Below are 25,292 nucleotides of genomic sequence, written 5' to 3' on the forward strand. Positions count from 1 at the left end.
AAGGAGGGTGACCTAGAATCTTGATCAAAGTCCATCCTTTGTAAAGATGGGCTCCTCTCCAATTCCAGGGGCCAGTTGCCACCCATAACACACACGAGTTACATTGTTTTTGAGTCCTTTATCCTATTTACATGCCCCAGATAACTGGATTGAGAAGAATATATCCATTCACTTGGGCATCCCTGGTGGCTTAGCTGGTAAAGAATCCACCTGCAATGCGGGAGACCTGGGTTTGATCCCTGGGTTGGGAAGATCCCCTGGACAAAAGAATGGCTACCCACTTCAGTATTCTGGCCTGGAGAATTCCATGGACTGTATAGTTCATGGGGTCGCAAAGAATCAGACACAACTGAGTGGCTTTCATTTTCACTTTCACTTTCATCCACCTACTTGTAATATATGGAGAGTTACATGACCCAGATTATCACCAATTGTGGCCCCATTTTAAAAATAATTAAGTAATATCAGGATATATTAGGTTAACTACCTTACTAGTTGCTATGGTTAATTTCATAAATATGAGGCCTTTAAATAATAGAATATTCATAATAATTTGTAATAAATTTTTGTAATAAATTTTTTGTGCCATGTTTTCTGGTTTGTCATGAGCAAAGCGGTTAAAAGTGTTGTCAGATTTAGAGATTAATCCTCTTCATTTTGGACCTCCCTGGCGGCTTAATGGTAAAGAACCCGCTTACCAATGCAGGAGACACATTTGATCCCTGGGTCAGGAAGATCCCCTAGAGGAGGAAATGGCAACTGACTCCAGTAGTCTTGCTTGGGAAATCCCTTGGACAGAGGAGCCTGGTGGGCTACAGTCCATAGGGTGGCAAAAGAGTTGGACATGACTTAACAACTAAACAACATCTTTATTTTACCATAAAGAAGTCTATTGAGCTATGTTTTCCCAACAGCACCAAGCAGTTCTTCAGTTCTTAGTGGACACTGGGTGAACATCCTGTTGTAACTCAATCTTGACACTGTCTCCATGGAGACAGCCACATCAGATCCCACCGGTAAGGGCTTGGTCCCACAAGACAGCCAGTCACAAGTCCAGGCTGTTGCTTTACTTCCTATCAATAGGATATAAATTGGAGGCTCCTACAGTCCCTTCCTCTGGTCTCATTATTTGCTCGTAGTGGCTTACAGAACTCAAGAAAACAATTTACTTTCTCAGTTCAGTTCAGTTCAGTCGCTCAGTCGTGTCCAACTCTCTGCGACCCATGAATTACAGCACACCAGGCCTCCCTGTCCATCACCAACTCCCAGAGTTCACTCAAACCCACCTCCATCGAGTCAGTGATGCCATCCAGCCATCTCATTCTCTGTCGTCCCCTTCTCCTCCCGCCCCCAATCCCTCCCAGAATCAGAGTCTTTTCTAGTGAGTCAACTCTTCGCATGAGGTGGCCAAAGTATTGGAGCTTCAGCTTTAGCATCAGTCCTTCCAATGAACACCCAGGACTGATCTTCTTTAGAATGGACTGGTTGGATCTCCTTGCAGTCCAAGGGACTCTCAAGAGTCTTCTCCAACAACACAGTTCAAAAGCATCAATTCTTCGGCGATCAGCTTTCTTCACAGTCCAACTCTCACATCCGTACATGACCACAGGAAAAACCATAGCCTTGACTAGACAGACCTTGGTTGACAAAGTAATGTCTCTGCTTTTTAATATGCTATCTAGGTTGGTCATAACTTTCCTTCCAAGGAGTAAGCTTCTTTTAATTTCATGGCTGCAATCAGCATCCGCGGTGATTTTGGAGCCCAGAAAAATAAAGTCTGACGCTGTTTCCACTGTTTCCCCACCTATTTCCCATGAAGTGATGGGACCAGATGCCCTGATCTTAGTTTTCTGAATGTTGAGCTTCAAGCCAACCTTTTCACTCTCCTCTTTCACTTTCATCAAGAAGCTCCTCAGTTCCTCTTCACTTTCTGCCATAAGGGTGGTGTCATCTGCATATCTGAGGTTATTGATATTTCTCCCAGCAATTTACTTTCCAGATACTCATCTATTGCAAAGGGTATTACAGAACGCGAATGAACAGTCAGATAAAGAGATCCACAGGGCCAGGTCTGGAAGAGTCCTGAACACCAGAGCTTCTGTCCATGTTGAGTTCAGGAGGAACCAGCCCCCCAGCACGTGAACATGTTCTGGTTCACCAACGTGGAATCTCTCTTTTGGGTCTTTATGGAGGCTTCATAACAGAGGCATAATTGATTAAATCATTGACCAGAGAGGACTGGACTCAGCCCCTCTCCCCCACTGGAAGCCGTAGGTAAGGTTGGGCTAGGGGTCTAGGACTGAAAGTTCCAACCCTCTAATCACATGGTTGGTTTCCCTAGCAACCAGCCCCATCCTTAGATGCTTTGAGACGTCATATCATTAACATACACTCAGGGGTGGTTGAAAGGAATTTGTTGTGAATAGCAGACAACTTTCTCACTCTTGTTATTTAGGACATCCCAAGAAACAAGGATGAAGACCAAACATATATTCTTATTATAAAGCACAGTATCACACAAGTATTTCAGATTTGCTCAGCTTTTCTGGTATAAGTGGCTATGCAAACTAGCAGATTTTTTTAAATCTTTTAGTTTTATTTATTTAGAATAATTTTAGACTAAATTTGTATTTATCTCCATACTCCCTTTACCCAGGTCCTTACCACTAACATGTGACATATCCATAGCACATTCATCAAAATTGAGAAATCAATGCATTAACTGCAGACACTATTCAGATTTCATGGGTTTTATGAATATTATCCTTTTCTATTCCAGAAGCCAACCCAGGACACTACATTAAATTGAGTTATTGTATCTTTCTCTCTTCTGGTCTATAATAGTTTCTCGGTCTAATTTCTCATGACATTGATACATTTAAAGAATTCTGATCAGGTATTTTGTAGCATGTCTTTCACCGGGGTTTGGATACATTCTCACAATTTAACTGGGGTTGTGGATGCTGGAAGAAAACCAGAGAGGTACAGTGCTCTTCTCATCATATCACATCAAATCAACGGCTACAGAACATGACTAAGCACTGATGAGGTCAATTTTCATCACTGACTAAGGTGGAGTCTACCAGGTTTCTCTGCTGTAAAGTCACCTTTTCCCCCTTCCATATTCTCTCTATTGGAAGCATGTCACTAGAACCAGCTGCTACTCAGAATTAAGCTCCTTTTCCTAGAGGGGAGACTATCTTAAAGGATTATTTAGAATTCTTCTGTAAGATTGGCTTCTTTTCTCTGTATACTTATTTATTCAATCATTTATTTATACCAGTATGCACTATAGATATTTATTTTATTCTCTGAACTATAATCTAATCCTATAGTTATTTATTTATTTGGTCACTCAAGTTACTCCAGCATGGCCATTGGGAGTTCTTTCAATTTGGCTCCTCTCTCTGTTTGATATATTAATCCCTCCCTGTTCCTCTCTCTCTTTCTTTTTAAATATTTCCTTAACTTTTAGCACTAACAAGATGCTCCAGGCTCATCTTGCACTTTTCCTGCTCCAGTTCTGAAATGAATTTGAAAAAGATATATGAAGAACAAACCTGTAATATTTTTCATATTAGAGACAGTTCATCACAGGAAAAAGATCCACAGATGACTCCTAAACATATGAAAGGAAACATAGCCATAAATTGAAACCATGTTAAGAAGCCATTTCCTACCTCTCAGATTGGCAAAGACTATGAAGTTCAATAACTGCTGCTGCCAGGTAGAAGGGAAGGAATCTCATCTCCTGATATAGGACCATGTGGAAGGCAATTTGGCAACATCTAGCAAAACTATCCCATGGATGGAGGAGCCTGGTAGGCTGCAGTCCGTGGAGTCGCTAAGGGTCAGACACAACTGAGCGACTTCACTTTCACTTTTGACTTTCACACATTGGAGAAGGAAATGGCAACCCACTCCAGTGTTCTTGCCTGGAGAATCCCAGGGATGGGGGAGCCTGGTGGGCTTCCGTCTATGGGATCACACAGAGTCGGACACGACTGAAGTGACTCAGCAGCAGCAGCAGCAGCAAAACTATGAAACAATCCAAGACTCGGCAGTTCCACTTCCAGGAATTTATCCTACACATATTTTTGCAAATATGCAAATAACATTTGGGATTATTTGGGATTTCCAGGTAGCTCAGACTGTAAAGAACTGCCTGCAATGCTGGAGACCCAGGAGGAGGGAATGGCTACCCACTCCAATATTCTTGCCTGGAGAATTCCATGGACAGAGGAAATTATTTAGTGTAATATTCTTATAAGACAAGAATGAAACAACTTAAATGTGCATCAATACCCAGTTGGCTAAATATGTTATACTATGTCACACAATGCAATGCAGTTCAGTTCAGTTCAGTTCAGTCGCTCAGTCGTGTCCAATTCTTTGTGACCCCATGAATTGCAATATGCCAGGCCTGCCTGGCTATCACCAACTCCCGGAGTTCACTCAAACTCATGTGCATTGAGTCAGTGATGCCATCCAGCCATCTCATCCTCTGTTGTCACCTTCTCCTCCTGCCCCCAATCCCTCCCAGCATCAGGTTTTTTTCCAATGAGTCAACACTTAACATGAGGTGACCAAAGTATTGGAGTTTCAGCCTCAGCATCAGTCCTTCCAATGAACACCCAGGACTGATCTCTTTGAGGATGGACTGGTTGGATCTCCTTGCAGTCCAAGGGACTCTCAAGAGTCTTCTCCAACACCACAGTTCAAAAGCATCAATTCTTCAGTGCTCAGCCTTCTTTATAGTCCAACTCTCACATCCTTACATGACCACTGGAAAAATCATAGCCTTGACTAGACGGACCTTTGTTGGCAAAGTAATGTCTCTGCTTTTTAATATGCTATCTAGGCTGGTCATAACTTTCCTTCCAAGGAGTAAGCATCTTTTAATTTCATGGTTGCAATCAACATCTGCAGTGATTTTGGAGCCCCCCAATATAAAGTCTGACACTGTTTCCATTGTTTCCCCATCTATTTCCCATGAAGTGATGGGATCAGATGCCATGATCTTACTTTTCTGAATGTTGAGCTTCAAGCCACCCTTTTCACTCTCCTCTTTCACTTTCATCAAGAGGCTTTTGAGTTCCTCTTCACTTTCTGCCATAATGGTGGTGTCATCTGCATATCTGAGGTTATTGATATTTCTCCTGGCAATCTTGATTCCAGCTTGTGCATCTTCCAGCCCAGCATTTCACATAATGTACTCTGCATATAAGTTAAATAAGCAGGGTGACAATATACAGCCTTGAAGTATTCCTTTTCCTATTTGGAACAAGTCTGTTGTTCCATGTCCAGTTCTAACTGTTGCTTCCTGACCTGCATACAGGTTTCTCAAGAGGCAGGTCAGGTGGTCTGGTATTCCCATCTCTTGAAGAATTTTCCAAAGTTTTTGTGATCCACACAGTCAAAGGCTTTGGCATAGTCAATAAAGCAGAAATAGATGTTTTTCTGGAACTCTCTTGCTTTTTCGATGATCCAGTGGATGTTGGCAATTTGATGCAATGCAGCACAGCCATAAAAAGAGATTCTTAAAATATACTATCAGGCTTGAAAAATAAGGTACAGGAATAGTTTAAGAAGGGATATAAAAGACTATTTATATATGTGTGTCTATGTATCATATCTCTTGAAGATACAGCTGTATCAGCTGTTGCCAGTGGGAGAGAAAACTACTGCTTCTGAAGGTGGGAAAGATAATTTTTTACTATCCTAATTATGCTTTTGGAATTTTGAGATCTGATATTTAAAAATGTATTATATCTGCACACTTCTAAAATCTTATCATTTCCCAGCATTTTTCAAAAATTTCCAAAAAAAAAAATCCAGTAGGCTTCAAAGCCCTTTATTAAAACTAGAAAACTCTATTCTAATTAAATTTTCATTTCTAATTAAGTTGCAAAAACAAAGATTCATAACTGGAAAAGTAAACATTTATTAGGTAAATTTCAACAAAAATCTTTGATTAATTGGCATATAGAATTTATAGAAAAGAATGTAATGATTATTGTGTGCAACCAACAAGAACTTTTTTTCCTTAGATCTGCATATCATAATGAGAATTTCAAAATCCTTTAAATTTGAGAATGGAAATAAATGGATCTTAAAACTAGCCCTTTAATTATTGATCCACAGAGCACTAAACCAAAGTTTTCAAAGCTAATTAATCTCATTCAATTATTCTGATCTTACTAAAAATATGTTATTAATAATAGTAATTCAATCAGAGAAAGACACTTTGTACTGTTAATACAACTTTTGAATGTTATTTCATGTCTGTCACATCCTTTTTAAAATTCTAGTTTGATAGTACTTATAATTTATATATCATATTAGTTCAGAAGAACTTGAGTATGGTTTATAATTCAATATATACCTACAGGGGATACATAATTAATTTTCTTTACTGATGGGATTTATGATAAAGTTTGGAGGCTGTTATTTCAGAAACAAGCTCTCAGTCAGGTGGGAGGCCCCAGTGGAGTTGAGAAGTGAGGAGGAAGAAGAAGAAAAAGAAGTAGCCTGTCCCTAAATGCAGTTATCATATAAGTCCCAAGAAATAGAATTCTAGAATCTCTTGACAATTGGAAACAAAAGGGCTAAGAATTCTTCTTTCTCTAAAGCTCTACAGAAAGGTCCTTGGTTTGGCCAAGATCACTTGTGCCTGGTCTGGATCAGAATGGCTTCGTGGGATGCGGGAAGCTTGTATGAGCTCCTAGTCACTGATTAGGTAAGTAGAATGGTGTTTCTCCCCCAGAATCACCTGAGGCATGTCTTTGGGGCACGTACCCTTTTAATAAGACCTAGATCACTCTAGACTGCTTCCAAATAGGAAAAGGAGTACGTCAAGGCTGTATATTGTCACCCTGCTTATTTAACTTATATGCAGAGTACATCATGAGAAACGCTGGGCTGGAGAAAGCACAAGCTGGAATCAAGATTGCCGGGAGAAATATCAGTAACCTCAGAGATGCAGATGACACCACCCTTATGGCAGAAAGTGAAGAAGAACTAAAGAGCTTCTTGATGAAAGTGAAAGAGAAGAGTGAAAAGGTTGTCTTAAAGCTCAACATTCAGAAAACTAAGATCATGGCATCTGGTCCCATCACTTCATGGCAACTGGATGGGGAAAGAATGGAAACAGTGGCTAACTTTATTTTTCTGGGCTCCAAAATCACTGCAGATGCTGATTGCAGCCATGAAATTAAAAGACGCTTACTCCTTGGAAGGAAAGTTATGACCAACTTAGACAGTATATTAAAAAGCAGACATATTATTTTGTCAACCAAGGTCTGTCTAGTTAAAGCTATGGTTTTTCCAGTGGTCATGTATGGATGTGAGAGTTGGACTATAAAGAAAGTTGAGCGCCGAAGAATTGATGCTTTTGAACTGTGGTGTTGGAGAAGACTCTTGAGAGTCCCTTGGACTGCAAGGAGATCCAACCAGTCCATCCTCAAGGAGATCAGTCCTGGGTGTTCATTGGAAGGACTGATGTTGAAGCTGAAACTCCAATATATTGGCCACCTGATGCGAAGAGCTGATTCACTTGAAAAGACCCTGATGTTGGGAAAGATTGAAGGCAGGAGGAGAAAGGGATGACAGAGGATGAGATGGTTGGATGGCATCACCGACTTGATGGACATGAGTTTGGGTAGATTCTGGGAGTTGGTGATGGACAGGGTGGCCTGGCGTGCTGCGATTTATGGGATCGCAAAGAGTCAGACACAACTGAGCTACTGAACTGACTGACTAACTGAAATCACTCTAGTGAAGCCATCTGTCCCAGAGAATCAACAATGGCAACCCCCAGCTTGAAGGATGTAGAATGTTGTACTTGGGACCGCCACTACTGTGGGCTTTTATTTTGATTTGCTTGAGACCAGTGAGAGTCTAAAGACAAGGGATAGAAACCAACTGGATTTGTAAACTCTGTGTCATAAGCCTCATTGGTCTCCCTCTCAGTGCCTGGTGCAGTGCTAGGGTATAGTTCCCTGCTATACATTAGTGGGTTTTGCTATAAAGGTCCAGATACAGAATATTTTAGACTTATGGTCTATACAATCTCCAACACAACATTCAACTCTGAAAAGCAGCTGTACACAAAATATTACTGGATGACTATGGCTGTGTCCTAATAAAACTTCACTTACAAAAAGCAGACCTATTTTACTGACCCTTGCTACTCACCAGTATGTAGACACTCCATCTGACACATAGTCACCTTATTGGTCAGTTACCTTGAAGCCCCCATAATGATTCCCCTCGGGCCTTGCTGAATATTCAGCCTTGTTCTTAGCCTCTCCTCTCAACAGGGAAACTTAGCTCCATGAGGAGAAATGAACAACTCTAGAAATGTCTAGGCAGGTGAAGAAAATGGTACTGGATGAAAGTATGTATGAATGTCAGGTTCAGAATCAGGAGCAGTTACCAGAGATTTCACTCCACCCTCATCTCAGCAAGGTTGTCCTATTTGGGGAAGGCAAATTTCTTTGAAAGAAGAATCACTTCTGGAAAATCAGTAGCCAGAAAGGCATGGATCTTTTGGTCCTACTTTCATTTTAAATGATTAGGTGGGAGTCTCTTTATGTCCTCCCACCACCAGCATTTTCTCCTCTTTTGACTCATCGTCATTTCTCCCCTTCTTGCCTGCCATTGACACCAAGCTTTACGGGGGACCCATGAAACAGTGATGGAAGAACCCAGAAAAATATTATATTGCATTTGCAATATAACACTAATATTTTTGAAGCAACATTCCCGTGTTTGGAAAAGTATCAAGAGAAAAAGGAGATAATGAGTTATGAAAAAAGAGGAAAGATGAGGTGCTAAATATTCTGTCTTCAGAATGGATACATGTACATGTATTGATGAGTCCCTTTGCTGTCCGCCTGAAACTATCACAGCATTGTTAATCATCTATGTGCTGTGCTGTACTTAGTCGCTCAGTCGTGCCTGACTCTTTGTGACCCCATGGACTGTAGCCCACCAGGCTCCTCTGTCCATGAAATTCTCCAGGCAAGAATACTGGAGTGGGTTGCCATGCCCTCCTCCAGGGGATCTTCCCAACCCAGGGATCAAACCCAGGTCTTCCACATTGCAGGTAAATTTTTTACTGTCTGAGCCACCAGGGAAGCCCGGTAGTCAGCTATACTCCAATGTAAAATAAAAAGGTTTTTAAAAAATAAACATAATAAAACATTTACTGTCTTCTAAAAAAATCTTCTCCCTTCAATAAACTCCCAACTATAAATCTTAAGGTTGTTTATGAAGACCCATGTATATCCATCTCTGGTTGAAACCAAGATGTCTGATTCCATGTGTACAGGCGATGCTTACCTCATTGTACTCTGGTTATTTCTATTCATAGAGTTAAAATGGGGAATCCGCAAAATGTGTCACCCTCTGTGGATTCTTTCTGGACATCAGTAAAGGAAGGTTGACTCCCTTCCTTGCCAGGTCCCAGGAGCTTAGCACTTCCTTGAATGTAGCATATAGAATGGCTTCCCAGGTGTCACTAGTGGTAAAGAATCTGCCTGCCAGTGCAGGAAACCTAAAGAGACTCGAGTTTGATCCCTGGGTTGGTAAGATCCCATGGAAAGGGACATGGAAACCCACTCCAGTATTCTTGACTGGAGAATCACTTGGATAGAGGAGCCTGGCGGGCTACCGTCCATCGGGTCGCAAAGAGTTAGACGCGACTGAAGTAACTGAACACTCATTCACAACCATGTAGAAAGTTTTAGAGAGCCTGCAATCATTCCTTCCCTGTACTATGTACTATTGGCACTTGGGTTTCCCCTGATGCTGGTTCTCAATGTTTACAAGTGACAGGACATATTCAGTCTGGCAGATTTGGAAGTTCTTGTTGGAGAGAAACTTAGTCTTGGGAATCAAGCAGGTTTGTCTGATGTGGTCTCTTATTCTTGACAGGTTCTGCCTTCAACAGGCCTGGCGATGAAGGCTGCTGGTATTTTGGCCCTGATGGGCTGCCTGTTCACAGTCGTTGAGCCCAAAATCTACACTCGATGTAAACTGGCAAAAATATTTTCGAGGGCCAGCCTGGACAATTACCGAGGCTTTAGCCTTGGAAACTGTGAGATTTCTCTCTTTCTGTTCTCTTTCTGCCCTTTAACTCTTCCTTGAGATGTCGAAGGCCCCTCCCATACCCACTTCTGTTTGCTTCCAGCCTGTCTTTGCTCTGCCCCACCAGCGACGGCTGCTGGCTATTCACGTGTCCTCCACGACTGCTCTTCGGAGCTTCCCTCCTCCTCCCTGTCCCTCCTGTCCTTACTCCTGGAGTCCTGTATGATTGACAGCAGCAAGGGAAGGAGAAAACAGCTCCCTCTTGCTGGCATTGCAAGGGGCAGACCTGATATTTAGTCTGGTCCAGGGTCAGCCGCTGACCGGGTGTGTCACCCTGGCCATCCTGTGCCTCTCAAGTGTGCTCCCTGCTCTGACACTCCCCAGGGCATGTCGGGAGCAAAGCGCTGGTGTAATATGTGTAAGGGAACACCTAAGAGCAGGTAGGAGGAAACAATGAATTTCTTTTATTGACACTCCTGGCTTTTTTCCCCCTCTAGGGATCTGCATGGCCTACTATGAGAGCCACTACAACACCACGGCTCAGACCCAACTGGAGGACGGAAGCACCGACTATGGCATCTTTCAGATAAACAGTGACACGTGGTGCAGACATGCAAAGCTACAAGAGAAAAACCGCTGTCACGTGGCCTGCTCAGGTAGGCTTTTGATTCCACAAATATCATCCTTAGGAGCAGACAGGAAAGCTCACCATGGAATATACACCCATCTTCTGCTTTAACCAAAATTTGGAAGTTCAAATGTGCAACTGGGTCTGTAAATAAATTATTATAAATTATTCAAAATTTCCCCAAAGTGGCACTCACAACCTTGTGGTCAGCTTGTCCAAAGATGGCTTATTCCATCCAGGGTGGGTTTTATGAAGCCCACCACAAAAACAGGGGCCTAGACAAATGACCTGACTACCTTTGCACGCATAGTGAGGTTAAATATGTTCGTTAAGAAGGAAAAAGCTGTTCTCTAGCTGCTTTCCATAAGCAATCCACTCAAAAGATGCAGTTGATGTTTCTTTATACAGAATGAAACAAATTCACTTCATATAGCACTTCTTCAATAGTAGAAATGATGCTAGAATTTATTTCTAAGTCTTTCTCTTTAATCACTCAAGAAATATATGTGGGCATAGAACTGAACATAGCAGGACTCTTCAGACATGAATTCTGGTGTTAAGGAAGAGTGCTTATACAAAGTTATATAAATGAATGTAAACAGGTGCAAGCTTCAGAGGAAAGAGATGTTATTAATAAAGTCATGGGAAACTTTATAGACATCATGATATTTTATTTAATATTTGGAAGATAGTTAAGATTTGGATAGTCAAGGATAGAGAAGTGTTATTCCAGTTCAGAACAAAAGCAAAAACGTGCATAAAATATAACAGGACATGTGGTTGGAAAGTGTGATGACTACCTGACCATGAAGGGCCCTGGGACCCAAGCGGAGGAGAGTGCACTGATTTCTGCCCACACTAGGAAATCAGAATGGGTCAGTTAATTCGGCATTGCTTCAGAAAAATGAATATGCAAGCTGGATATGAGATTAAAGAAGAGACAGTTTAATTGCCCCTCCAGTTGTTGAGGTGAGAAATAAACAGACCTGCATGATGGTCATGGCTGGCAATATAGAGAAGAACATGCAAGAGACAACAGTAGAAGGATGAAGCAAAGTAAGTGACTGTCTTGTTTGTGCACCTGTAGAATGCAAACCCCATGAGGGCAGGAGCTCTATTTCAATCACTGATGCATTCTCAATGCCTAGAATGCTCCCTGGTCATCGGAGCTCAAGAAATATTCATTGACTAAATCAGTAGAGGGAAGATCAAAAGGGTAAAGACAGGGAGCCATAAAACATTCTCCAGCAAATTCCTTAAGAGCAGGAAATAAACTTTTAATTTCTCGTAGACATGCACAAGATAATCAGTAACCAAGTGTGAATGTATGAATGACTGCACACTGTGTTAATCTGCCTAATAAATTAGTAGTCCCTGCCTCTACTTTACTGTGGAATGCTCACTACCTCCTGAGGCCAACCACTCAATTTTTGGTCAGCCCTTATTTTAGAATATTCTTTTGTTGAGCCAGAATCCATCTCCTCATAGGGTTCTCCGATTAATGCTGGTTTCTCCTTCTGGATTTATTAAAAACAAATTTTCTCTATTTTATACATTGCTGTTGTTCAGTTGCTTAGTTGTGTCTAACTCTTTGTGACCCGTGGACTGTCGCATGCCAGTTTCCTCTGTCCTCCACTATCTCCTGCAGTTTGCTCAAATTCATGCCCATCGAGTCAGTGATGCTATCTAACCATCTCATCTTCTGCTGCCCCCTTCTCCTTTTGCCTTCAACTTATCAAATGTTTGAAAATGATGATTAGGAGGTACTTCTCATCTCCAAATCTTATCTCCCAGGTTAAAACATTCATCACCTTCACCTTTCTACATTTACGACTTTTTAAAACCCTCCTCTTCCTGGTTAATCTTATTAGCATACCCATATTGGCTTGCCAATAGAGTCTTCCAGTTAAATATGGTGATTGGATGTGTAAGTATTGTTCAAAGCTGAAAGTGAGAGGGCTAATGGTGACGAATTTAGCAATTAGAGAAATCTGAATCCTAAGCTGACCGTGGGAAAGCCAAAAAGCAACCACAGGATCCCAAAAGAGCTCAGAAATCAGCAACATCAGCTATTTCCAGAAACTTGGGTGAAGGCAGGCTAAAAACGGTATGATTAATTGGAAAGTCAGTTAAACAGCAGCTGACTCATCTCCTGATTCCATCCATCTATTGACTGTTCCTCCCAACCCTAGCAAGTTACTGGAGTTCTCTCTCTTGGACAGAATCGGTAGAAATTCTCTCATTGAGGGACCTCACCAACCTTTGAGTGTGAGAGCTCCACTCGAAGAGGGAGTCAAGTTCCTGGAGTTCCAGTCACCTCCCTCCACTCTGATTCCTGAATGATGGCAGCCAGCCTAGTCTTTCCAGAAGAGAAGACCCTAGTCTGGGGAATTCAGACAGAGGAAAAGGAAAACTAGATTCTGAGTAGGGGCTTCCCAGTGAACAAACTAGCTAGATCTCCCTCAGTGAGATGCACAGTTGAAAATCCCCACCTCTGTACTGGACTCCTAATCAGACTTTTTTTTTTTTTTTAGCATCCTTCTCTTAAATTAGTGCAGCTAACTAAAAGTCTGCCAATGACTAGACTTCATAGGCTGTCACTGGCATGAGAAATTGAGACCACCATCACCACCAACAAAAACCAGATAAAAGTAATTTGTTGAAAGCAGAGATTACGCAGCAAAATGAAAACTTCAAATGAAAAAAAATATATATTATTAATATCTTTGGTATATTTAATTTAGAATGAATTTTTTATAGACAGCATATAATTGAATGCTGCTTTTAGAGCTTGTCCAACAATCTCTGCTTTTTCACAGGAATGTTTAGATCAGGGAACTTTTTCTGAAAGGAATAGATAATAAATATTTTACATTTTTTGAGCCATGTAGTCTCTTTTGTAATTATTCAACTTGTCATACAGCACAAAAGCAGCCACTGACAGTATAGAAATGAACAGGCATGATTGTGTTCTAATGAAACTTTATATACAAAAATGGAAGGTGGGTCTGTGGGCCATAGTTTGTGCTGAACTTTGATTTAGATCATTTATATTTAATGTAATTGCTGATGTGATTACTTTAAAATCCACCATGTTGTTATTTGTTTCCTATTTGTTCCATCTATCCATCTACTCTTGGTTTATTTTTCCTGACTTTTGGATTAACTGAATATTTTCCAGTATTGGATTTATTTCTGTCATTGGCTTTTTAAGTATTGTGTGCATGCTTAATTAGTCATTCAGTTGTATCTGACTCTTTGCGACCCCATGAACTGTAGCCTTCCAGGCTCCTTTGTCCATGAGATTTCCCAGGCAAGAATACTGCTGTGGGTAGCCATTCCCTTCTCCAGGGGATCTTCCCAATCCAGGGATCAAACCTGGGTCTCCTGCATTGCAGATTGATTCTCTACCATCTGAGCCACCAGGAAAGCACTTGTTAACTTCATTTCTGTTTTATTTTTAGCAGATCCTCTAGGGTTTACAATATGCATCACTTTCTACCTCCAAATAACATTATACCATTTCACATATGATAAAGTTGACACTTGAACAAGGTATTACTAAAACCTACCATTGACCAACAGCATAAACAGATGATTAACACATATTTTGTATATGTATTATATGCTGTATTCTTACAATAGAGTAAGCTAGAGAAAAAACATTAATAAGAAGATGATAAGGAAGAGAATACATTTATCTATCATATGTATTGACTCTGTAAGCTTATATCACCTGTTTGTAAGATGAATCATCTGTCAGTACCCACATCAATTTTGTTTTAGATGATACAAAACACTGTAGATGTTATATATATGACTAACACTGGACACTAAAATGAAAAGATAATGTGAAAAAGGAATTCATATTTATATGTATAATGATTCATGCAGTAATAACCAAGAAGCAGCAATATCACTTTATGATTGCCTAGTGCCATCAATACAATTGCCTCACAATAGCCCAGCCTATACTCTAATGAATGGTTAGAAATTTTTTATGGCATGCAGTATTACAGTCATATTCATAATAAAGTATTGGAAGCATTGTTGCATTTTTTAATGAAAGAAAGAGCCACATACTGTACGGTAATATAATTCTCTGAAGGCAAAATTATAAAACAGGAAGGGAGCTAAAGTGAAAGTTGCTCAGTTGTGTCTGACTCTTTGTGACCCCGTGGACTGTAGTTCTCCAGACTTCTCTGTCCATGGGACTCTCCAGGCAAGGATACTGGAGTGGGTTGCTGTTCCCTTCTCCAGGGGATCTTCCCAACCCAGGGATAGAACCCAGGTCTCCAGCATTGCAGGCAGATTCTTTATCATCTGAGCCACTAGGGAAGCCCAAGGGAGCTTACACATTGCTAATTTTATATTAAATATCACTCACCTTGTGCCTGTTAAGGATAGAGTAGTGCCTACACAAGAGAAGGGGACAACAGAGGATGAGATGTTTGGCTGGCATCACCAACTCAATGCACATAAGTCTGAGCAAGCTCTGCAAGTTGGTGATGGACAGGGAAGCCTGGGCATGCTGCAGTCCATGGGGTCACAAACAACTGGACACAACTGAGCGACTGAACTAAACTGAGTGCCTACATATATTTAATGCATTTATGACATATCTAACTTTTTATTAATTTCTGATATTTCTAGGCTATGTGGTTTACAAGTGTTTGCAAACTGTCACAAATCTCAAAAAGAAATGTTTCCAATATATTCATGGAAAAAAAATCCAAACCAATATTTTTCAAGGATCTGCTGCATAAGAATTTTATACTACTGTGGTTCAATTTTCCCCATCACGTCTTCTGTGCTACATTGTCATCCTTTTTACTTTCACATGTTATACACTTCACAATGCTTTTAAAAAATAATTTTATTTATTTATTTTTGGCTGTGCTGGGTCTTTGTTGCTGTGTGGTCTTTTTCTCTAGTGGCAGCAAACAGAGGTTACTCTCTAGTTATGCTCAGGCTTCTCATTGTGGTGGCTTCTCTTGTTTCGGAGCATGGGCTTCAGTAGTTGTAGTCATGGGGTCAGAAGCTGTGGTCCCTGGGCTCTGGAGTACAGGTTCAGTAGCTGTGGCACATGGGCTTGGTGGCTCCAAAGCATGTGGGATATTCCCAGACCAGCGATTAAACCCGTGCCTCTTGCATTAGCAGGCAGATTCTTTACCATTGAGCCACCAGGGAAGTGTGGGGTATGCATTTCTACATATATTACATGTATGCTCTACACCTCACAACATGTATAGACAGTACATTTTTTATTATTTTTGCTTTAAATTGCTATCTTTTAAGTAAAATGTCCAGATGAGAAGGATCTCTCTATATTTACCATACAATATTTAGCATTTGGGGCTTTTCAGGTGGTTCAGTGGTAAAGACGGAGAAGGCAATGGCAAGCCACTCCAGTACTCTTGCCTAGAAAATCCCATGGATGGAGGAGCCTGGTAGGCTGCAGTCCATGGGGTCGCTAAGGATTGGACACGACTGAGCGACTTCACTTTCACTTTTCACTTTCATGCATTGGAAAAGGAAATGGCAACCCACTCCAGTGTTCTTGCCTGGAGAATCCCAGGGACGGGGGAGCCTGGTGGGCTTCCATCTATGGGGTCACACAGAGTCGGACATGACTGAAGTGACTTAGCAGCAGCAGCAGTGGTAAAGAATCCACCTGCCAATGCAAGAGGCTCAGATTCTATCCCTGGGTTGGGAAGATGCCCTGGAGGAAGGAATGGTAACCCACTCCAATATTCTTGCCTGGAAGATTCCATAAACAGAGGATCCTGGCATGCTGCAGTCCATGGGATCACAAGAGTCAGATACGACTGAGCACGCACACATTTACCAATTACAACATTCTCTATACCTTTGGTGCCTTCATTTGGACACACAGTTAAGGGCTATTTTCTTTGAGCCTAAAGAACATCCTTGAACAATTTCCTGGAGTAGAATTCTTCTAGAAAGCATCTTTCTGCTTCTGTGTGTCTGAAAACATCTATATTGAATTTTCTTCTATAAGAGATATTTTCTACATGTATAAAACTCTAAGCTGACAGATGGAGAAGGAAATGGAAGCCCACTCCAGTATTCTTGCCTGGAAAATCCCATAGACGGTGGAGCCTGGTAGGCTACAGTCCGTGGGGTCGCAAAGAGTTGGACACAATTGAGCGACTTCACTTTCACTTCCAAGCTGACAGATATTTTCCTCTCAGCTTACTAAATATGTCCATTATCTTCTGCTTGACTTGTTTATTATGAGAAATCAGTGATTTTCTCACTTGAATTCCCTGTGTGTATCATGTCCTTTTTCTCCATCCCCTTTTGCAATTTCCTCATCAACAATATCGAGCAATTTGATCACAAATGCCTATTTTTGTGTGTTTATTTTGCTTGATATTCACTAAAATTTTGGATCCCTGAGTGAATAATGTTTAAACTTTCTCCTTCTAAGAGTCTAATAACACATATGCTAGATCATTTTTGTATTCTCATTGGTCACTGAGACTCTTTTTTTTTCAGACCTTTTCCTTTTCTGTGTTTTATTTTCAATTATTTTATGTTTAAGATCTCTGATCATTTTTGTGAAGTGCCTGATCTATTAAATTCAGCAATTGAATTTTTCATTTCATATATTGTATTTTTTCAATGCCAGGTAATTATATTATTTCTTTCATTTGATTGATGTTTTCCTATAAATCTTTGTTATCAATAAACATATTTATAAGCACTGTTTTAAATTTCGTATCTAATTCAATCATCTCTGTCATTTCTAGGTCTTTCTCCTGGGTGTGAGTTATGTTTTTATACCTTTGTATATTTGATCAATTTTTAACTGGATACTAGACTGCATGTATATTACATTGTTGAGTGTCTGGATCATGCTGTGTCCCTTTAAGGATTATTGAAGTTCATCTTGGCAAGCAGTTTATTCTGGTCTGGGACATTCTAGAGTAGTCTTTATGGGAGGGCTTGTGCAGCCTTACTATCAAGGTATTTATCTATAGCATCTCTTGAATAAACCAGGGCTCAGCAAAGTTTCTCTCCTCTGGCCAGTAACAGATCACATCTCCCCGTGTGAGCCCTGCAATTGCTGAGGTGCCTGGTAGCAGTTTTCTGATTACACTCATGGAGTTTTTCAGTCAAAGACTCAGAGGTCTCTCTCTGCAGAGTTCTGGCATACTCCTAGGTGGCTCCTTCCTCACAGGGACCCCTCTCCACAAATTCCAACTGTCTTGGCCTCTGATCTCTGTCTCCTCTACTTAGATTGCCATGTCCTGCCTGGATTCTACCTTTGGGGTCTGGAAAGTGCCTCTGGGCAGAAAGCCACAGCAATCCCAAGGCTCACCTCATCTGGTTTCTATCCCTCAAAGATTCTGCATTCCCTATTGTCTAGCTGTCTAGCTGTTACAGTAGGAGAGAAAATCTCTAGTGCATCATGGCCAAGCTTGACTTTATGTGCAGTTTACTAACTGAATATTGTCCAATGGAACAATTAGCGAAATGTGGACTAAATGTATATTTGCAAGACAGCAGTGGATTCTCAGAAATTAAAATGTTAGCTGGTGTATAGTTAGAGGTGAAGGATCACTCATATCTGTTTTCTCATAAAAAGAGCTTGGGATTTTTAGGGAAAGCTTTAAAATAGAAAACAGGATGTTGGTTTTATATCCTAATCACCCTCCATGACTGTCTCCCCCCAGCCTCAGGCCAGAGAGGCTATAATTAAGGACAATGTCATTCTGTCCCATGGATTACAGAAGTAGGGCTATTATTCATCATGGAAACCTGGAAACAAGCTAGCACTGGGGTGTGTGCAACTTAGGTGGCATTTCATGTGTGTACAAAATACACACACCTCATGCCCATCTACTGAAGCTAGTTCTCTTCTCATTCCCAGACCAGACCATATGCCTCAAATTGCTGTCAACCTTCCCCAAATTATTTGAACATAGTATTTTTTATATAGAGATATAAATATATCTATGTATACACACACACATACATATAATAATATAATAGCCATTTTTGTTCCCCTCCAATAACTTAGTCCTTATTAAAATAGATTTTAAGAAAGCAGTCATTGCCTTCTTTATCTAGTATAGCCCACCTATATTAATCTCTGTTTCTCCTACCAGCCTGGTATCTGAGTTGGCTGTTGCCACTTCAGAAAGGACAAGGAGATGTAAATTCTGGGCAAGGTAGTGACACTTTCATGGGGGCCAGGAGGATGTTGAGGAGAGGCTGGTGTTGCGGTAGAACTCCACCGAAAAGAATTGGTTCTTTTTGTGTAGATTGTTGCTGTTTTCTGTTGTTGGATGGGGGAGAATAAAAGATTCCCTTGAATGATGTTTGATATTCAACAGAACCCTGTCCTTATCCGTGTGTGACTGGACAGAATTGTCTATTTGAACACTGAGCAGAAGCCACTGTTGGCTCAGGTCCTTGTACATACGTGCTCCCTGGGCTCATTTCTGCCCCTTTGCTGCCCCACTGTGGTGATTTCACTGTGTTTCCACATTTTAGCCCAGAGCCAGGTTCTTTATTCTCCCGCTCCCTACCCCTTTAACATATTTTCCTAAAGAAATTCAAGGTTCCATGCAACTTGTTGATGCTTGTTTTTTGGTATTTGCAAAACAGCTCACTTGTGCAACAAAATAGTGGAACAAAGTGGGACACCGACAAACACTTTCCGTGAACTGTACAGCCTGGGCCTGCAGGGCCTACCCTTCCCACAACCTGTGCACAGCGTCTCCAGACGAGCAACCTGCTTCCCCACCAATGGGAGCCTTGTTCTCTGTGTGCAGTCTAGCAGAACATCCTCTGTAGATCACAGCTCCAGTCTCCCCTGCCCACTCCCGCTTCCACCCATTCTTCTACGGGTGTGGATCCCTAACACCTTGCACCCCAAACCTTGCACCCCAAACTCACCTCCACATCCACTTCTGGAGAACGCCACCTGAAACAGAAATGATGTTGGGCTTTTCTGTTTATTTACCTTTTCCTGTCATATTCATGTTGAGAGGGATTTTGAGGTCACTTCTGGTGAAGTGATATGAATTAATACATTTTCATTTGAAAGATTTGTTATGTCTGAAAGCCATAGAAAAAGTAATAAAGGTAAAGTTTTCACATAAAGCTTAAAGTTTTCTGCATGTGAAAAATACTTTGGGTATAAAAAAAAAGTTTAATGCACAAACCAGAAAGCTACAATAAACAGAAGTTTAATCATTACCTATAAAGAGGTCTTCGGAGAAGGCAATGGCATCCCACTTCAGTACTCTTGCCTGGAAAATCCCATGGATGGAGGAGCCTGGTGGGCTGCAGTCCATGGGGTTGCACAGAGTTGGACACGACTGAAGCAACTTATCAGCATAAGGAGATCTTACATGCCAAATTAATATGAGTAAAGAAAAAACTGTCTTGTCTAGCTTTTATGTTTCTTTAGGACATAAACATTTTCCTATTGTGTTTTACCTAAACACATTTCCAAAAAAAAAATTTTTTTTCCCTATTGTATTTTCCCTAAACACACTTCCAAAAGCCTCTCAGGGCTGGTCTATTCCTCTATCAAAGAGTCCTAAACTTCAAGATTCAGATGGCCTAGAAACAAAAACAATCCTTTCTTTGTGAAGAAGTGGAACAACAAAAAAAGGAGACAGCTCATAGTTCTTCCAACCCTCCTTCTCCAAAATGCAGTGAGAAAAGTGAAGAAAATCTGATTTGGACTTCCCCTCCTCCAACAGCAAATTCTCAGCTAACCCTCTACTGCTCTCTCTTACAGCCTTGATCACTGACGACCTCACGGATGCAATTATCTGTGCCAAGAAAATTGTTAAAGAAACGGATGGCATGAACTACTGGTAAGCGTCTTCGTGTGTGTGTTCATCAAAGCTGCAGGGGATGGGAGCAAGTTCACCTCTGCAGAGTGGTCCAGCGATTTCCACTTGACTTTGTCTATGTCATCCTCCATTGCTGTGTGGATGTGCAGTGAACCTGGGGTTAGTATAGGGAGTGGAGGGTTGCTGCTGCTGCTGCTGCTAAGTCACTTCAGTCGTGTCCGACTCTGTGTGACCCCATAGACGGAAGCCCACCAGGCTTTCCCATCCCTGGGATTCTCCAGGCAAGAACACTGGAGTGGGTTGCCATTTCCTTCTCCAATGTGTGAAAGTGAAAAGTGAAAGTGAAGTTGCTCAGTCATGTCCGACCCTTAGCGACCCCACGGACTGCAGCCCACCAGGCTCCTCCATCCATGGGATTTTCTAGGCAAGAGTACTGGAGTGGCTTGCCATTGCCTTCTCCGAGTGGAGGGTTAGGGAGTCAGAATTATTTGCAACTGCTTTCCACATCAAGATGTTCCAAACAATGAAGAGAGGGTTGTTTTCTCATGTGAACTGGAGAGCATCAGTGAAGACAATACACCAGAAGAAAAAGCTCGAGCTTGCTCTGAATTTGGATAAGATTTGGGAAGCCAGTGGCAGTGAGAGGAAAATAACTATGTCGGTTACATGACAAATTGACAGGTTGTGTGTGAGCTATCGCTTAGCCAGTGCCCGCCGGTTCTCAGCGGCTGTGTTTTCTTGTAAACGTTGCTGATTGGGTCACTCACTTGCAGAACCCAAATTTTAAGAGATGTGGATGTTTAACTAAATGCCCCATCCTTATAAAAGTTGTTTGCTTGCTGCTGAGGCTCATATAGATTAGGAGAAAACCAGGGAGAAGGAAGTCTTAAGGCAAAAAAGATAGAGTCTTTAGATCAGGACCAGAAACAAATGACACTAAACCCTGGGCACTGCTGGTTAAGTGGGTTACTTGTCTATTGTTTTTGAGCCTCAGAGCATTTGGACTGTCACACTTTGCTCTGTTGTTCCTTCTTCCCTCTCCTCCCCAGGCAAGGCTGGAAGAAGAACTGTGAGGGCAGAGACCTGTCTGAGTGGAAAAAGGGATGCGAGGTTTCATGAACTGGACAGTACCAAGGATGCTTCATGACAGCCCCTAGTGAGAGTGGTCATGTTATCTTGTCCTCCATCCTCCTGATGGTCCTTCTCAAAGTTTGAGAGGGAAAGTTAAGCTATATTTTTAAGGAAATAAATATTTCCATTTAAAAGTCTTGACTTCACCCTGACTCAGTTTCAATGATGTCATAATAGCACAAGGTTAAGACTTGAAAAGTCACCTATAAAATGTTCTAGTCCTAGGAGGAACAAACTTCTCTTCTTTATGGCTGCTTATTTTAAAAATACAATTCCCGGGTCCAGGGGAACACTAGAGGAATGACCGTAGTTTGCTGACCTCTGTCCTGGAGCATTGAGTCCTTCTCCTCGTCATCGGATGTATAGCCCTTTCTCAGCTCAACTCTCCTGGAGAAAATGTTCCCACTTCCTCCAGGCAGTTGTGAGAGACATTCTAATGGGACCAAATACTGAAGTTGCAGCTCTTAGCTCCAGTGTTCCCCATGTATTCCAACATCCATTTAAGTTTAATCTACTAAAAACCCTGGTGGCTCAGACAGTAAAGAATCCACCTGCAATGCAGGAAACTTGGGTTTGATCCCTGGGTTGGGAAGAGCCCATGGAGGAGGACATGGCAACCCACTCCAGTATTATTGCCTGGAGAATCCCCATGGGCAGAGTCCATGGGATTGCAAAGAGTCGGCCATGACTTAGCAACTTTCACTATCACTATCAAAAACACTTACATCCTCAGAACATAATTGTTTCTAGACTTAGACCTACAGATTTTATTAGTTTGCTCTGGAAACTGACCTGACTATCTAAAAGATACTTCATTACCTGGAATTGTGGGCTGAGAAGCCCAGATCCCAAAGATATTCCCAAGATGCTTTCTGCTCCATGCAGAGATGGTTTCTCTTTTGGGTGGCTCTACTATGTTGAGTTTTGTCTTGTCCATTCTCTGTCCTGGCTAGAGTTAGAAGTAGATGGGCTGTCTTATTAGAATTTTAGGGTCAAGTTGAATGCAATCTGACCTTGAGAATGCACTAACTTGAGGTTTGTTGGAAAAATGATTATGCTTGGAAATATGTTGCCCGGTTGGAAGGAAGTCCTCACTAGTCAGGTCGATGGGTTTTATGATAGCACCAAAGTAACCCATAAACACTCTCTCATTACCAGCTGCCTGGGTTTTACTGTTGGCTCATTTCACACCCACAGGCTTTTCTCACAGGAATAGGCTTTAAAAAATCTGAATGCTACTTGCCAAACAAATAAACTTTTGTATATGTCTAAACAAACATAATCCTGTGACAATTTAATAGGCATTACAAGGCATGGGGGGGGGAAAGCTTTTGAAACTTCTGATGTAAGAATCAAAAAAATAATTCTTTAACAGGGCTGAATAAAATCTACAAAATTGAGTCCTTTAAGCTATACTAAATTAATAATCAGTACTTGTAAAAGTCCATAAATATGTATTTTTCATTATTATTGTCATTCATCCACTTCACAGTACCCATTCTTAGCCAAATTTTCTGCATTGTTAAAACCAGTGGTACCATGTTAACAACTTAGGTGGGCATGGAACCAGGTGCCAGTCATTCAAAGACTAGAGGAAAACTTTTTTAATAACAACAACAAAAAAGAGTGCTTTGAAATCCAAAATGAAGGGAAACTGGCTGGCCCTAGAATTTGATTGACCTCTGTGCAAAACTCGTAAGTATTCTAAGCATTCAAACCTACTATTTCTCTCAAGGGTTTCATTTAGTGTTTCCATAAATAATAATTTAAGATAAAAAATGCATGGTCCTGGATAATTTTCCACAATCAGTGCCCTCTGAAATTCAAGAGGAAAATATTACTCCTGTTCCCTAATTATCTTTGTTTAATAAAATTATACTAAAATAAACAACTAAGATCTATATTCCTTTTTATAGTTTCTAAAAGTGAAATTCCGGAGAAGACAATGGCAAGCCACTCCAGTACTATTGCCTAGAAAATCCCATGGATGGAGGAGCCTGGTGGGCTGCAGTCCGTGGGGTCACTAGGGGTCGGACACGACTGAGCGACTTCACTTTCACTTTTCACTTTCCACTTTCACACATTGGAGAAGGAAATGGCAACCCACTCCAGTGTTCTTGCCAGGAGAATCCCAGGGACCGGGGAGCCTGGTGGGCTTCCGTCTATGGGGTCACACAGAGTCGGACACGACTGAAGTGACTTAGCAGCAGCAGCAGCAGCAAAAGTGAAATTCAGTTGGTCATGTCTGACTCTTTGCAACTCCATGGATTGTAGCCAGCCAGGCTCCTCTGTCCACGGAATTCTCCAGGCAAGAATACTGGAGTGGGTTGCCATGCCCTTCTCCAGGGGATCTTCCTGACCCAGGGATCAAACTCAAGTTCTCACACATTGCAGGCGGATTCTTTACCATCTGAGCCACCAGGGAAGCCCTCACTCCTGTTCCCTAATTATCTTTATTTAACAAAATTATATTAACATAAACAACTAAGAACTATATTCCCTTCTACATTTTCTAAGGCACTTGGAAATAGATTTTCAGTTTCTCTTAACAACGACATAAAAACAAAAATCTAAAACATGAAAATCATTTCTTCATGACAGACTTCACTGTCATCCAGGGCAGCCACTCCATGGAGTGTCAGGTTGCTAGGAGTTCCTGATGGGCTATGATGTCCTGGATGGAAAGTCACACAACCAGCTTCCAAAAGAGCCAGTACCTGGGAGAGCTGGGGGTGCAGGAGAATGCAAGGGCACTCCAACTGTAGCAGAGTTTCTGGACCACAATGAGCTTCCTCTAGGGACCTCAAGGCAGCTACACAGCACCGTGACTTGCCTAGGTGACCATCTCTTTGCTTCGTTTTCTTTCTGTCTCATATCCAGTTAGTTCTACAGTTCAGGAGACTGGGGGAAAAGGCACGTGCAAACCATCTGAATCACAGACACACAGCACATCCATGTTGGTTGATCCTTCTGTAAGAGCAGAAAGGTCAGAAGGCCGGGTGGTAATGAACAGTCTCACTGGAGAAAGGAAGGGGAAGAAAGACAAAGAATATATTTCCTTACACGAGGCTGCAGCTTGAACAGTTTTTACCACGAGACCTCCTTGTTGATGGGTTGTGCTTCCTTGACAACCCAAATGAAACCATGAGCGTTGAACCATGGTATTTGCCTTTCCTGGCTTATGGTCCCTTTATCAGGTGATTGCTGGTTTTCACAAGTACGCATATTCATTATTCAGCATATAGAAACTATTCTTCAAAACCTTAAAAATATTCTCTTCAATAACTACTTAATGATGACTACCATTAATGCTTCTGGCTTTCTTTCCTTTTTTTTTTTTTCCTATTTTTTATAAAGTTGGAATTATGGAGCTTTATTTTTGTAGGCCACGCTTTTCACTTACTATGCTCCAAGGTTTCCCCCAATTAATATTTTCTAAAATATCTGTGATCCATGAGAACAGCACCATAGTGACTGTGCTGTCCCATAATTCATTTCCTCTTTCCCTTATTACTGCAGGTTTGGGTTAACCAGGAGCATTTTCAGGTCTGGATTCTAGGCCAATTTTTGCAGAGGGCTCTTTCTTTCCCCATTGCTTA

The 25,292-nt window shown here is 41.3% G+C and overlaps 1 protein-coding gene across 1 annotated transcript; it reads left to right on the top strand.

Moving 5' to 3' along the window:
• The first annotated feature begins 9,948 nt into the window (after positions 1-9,948).
• LOC129555329 (lysozyme-like protein 1) lies at positions 9,949-21,681 on the top strand. Its single transcript, XM_055424598.2, has 4 exons — positions 9,949-10,102; positions 10,590-10,748; positions 20,505-20,583; positions 21,612-21,681. Exons 1-4 carry the CDS (start codon positions 9,964-9,966, stop codon positions 21,679-21,681), a joined length of 447 nt encoding a protein of 148 aa, XP_055280573.1. The 5' UTR covers positions 9,949-9,963.
• The last annotated feature ends 3,611 nt before the right edge of the window (positions 21,682-25,292 follow it).

The sequence above is a fragment of the Moschus berezovskii genome, chromosome 15 (assembly GCF_049115385.1).
Source record: "Moschus berezovskii isolate FMDL1 chromosome 15, NW_MosBer_1.0, whole genome shotgun sequence".
In the NCBI taxonomy this organism is placed as follows: Eukaryota; Metazoa; Chordata; class Mammalia; order Artiodactyla; family Moschidae; genus Moschus; species Moschus berezovskii.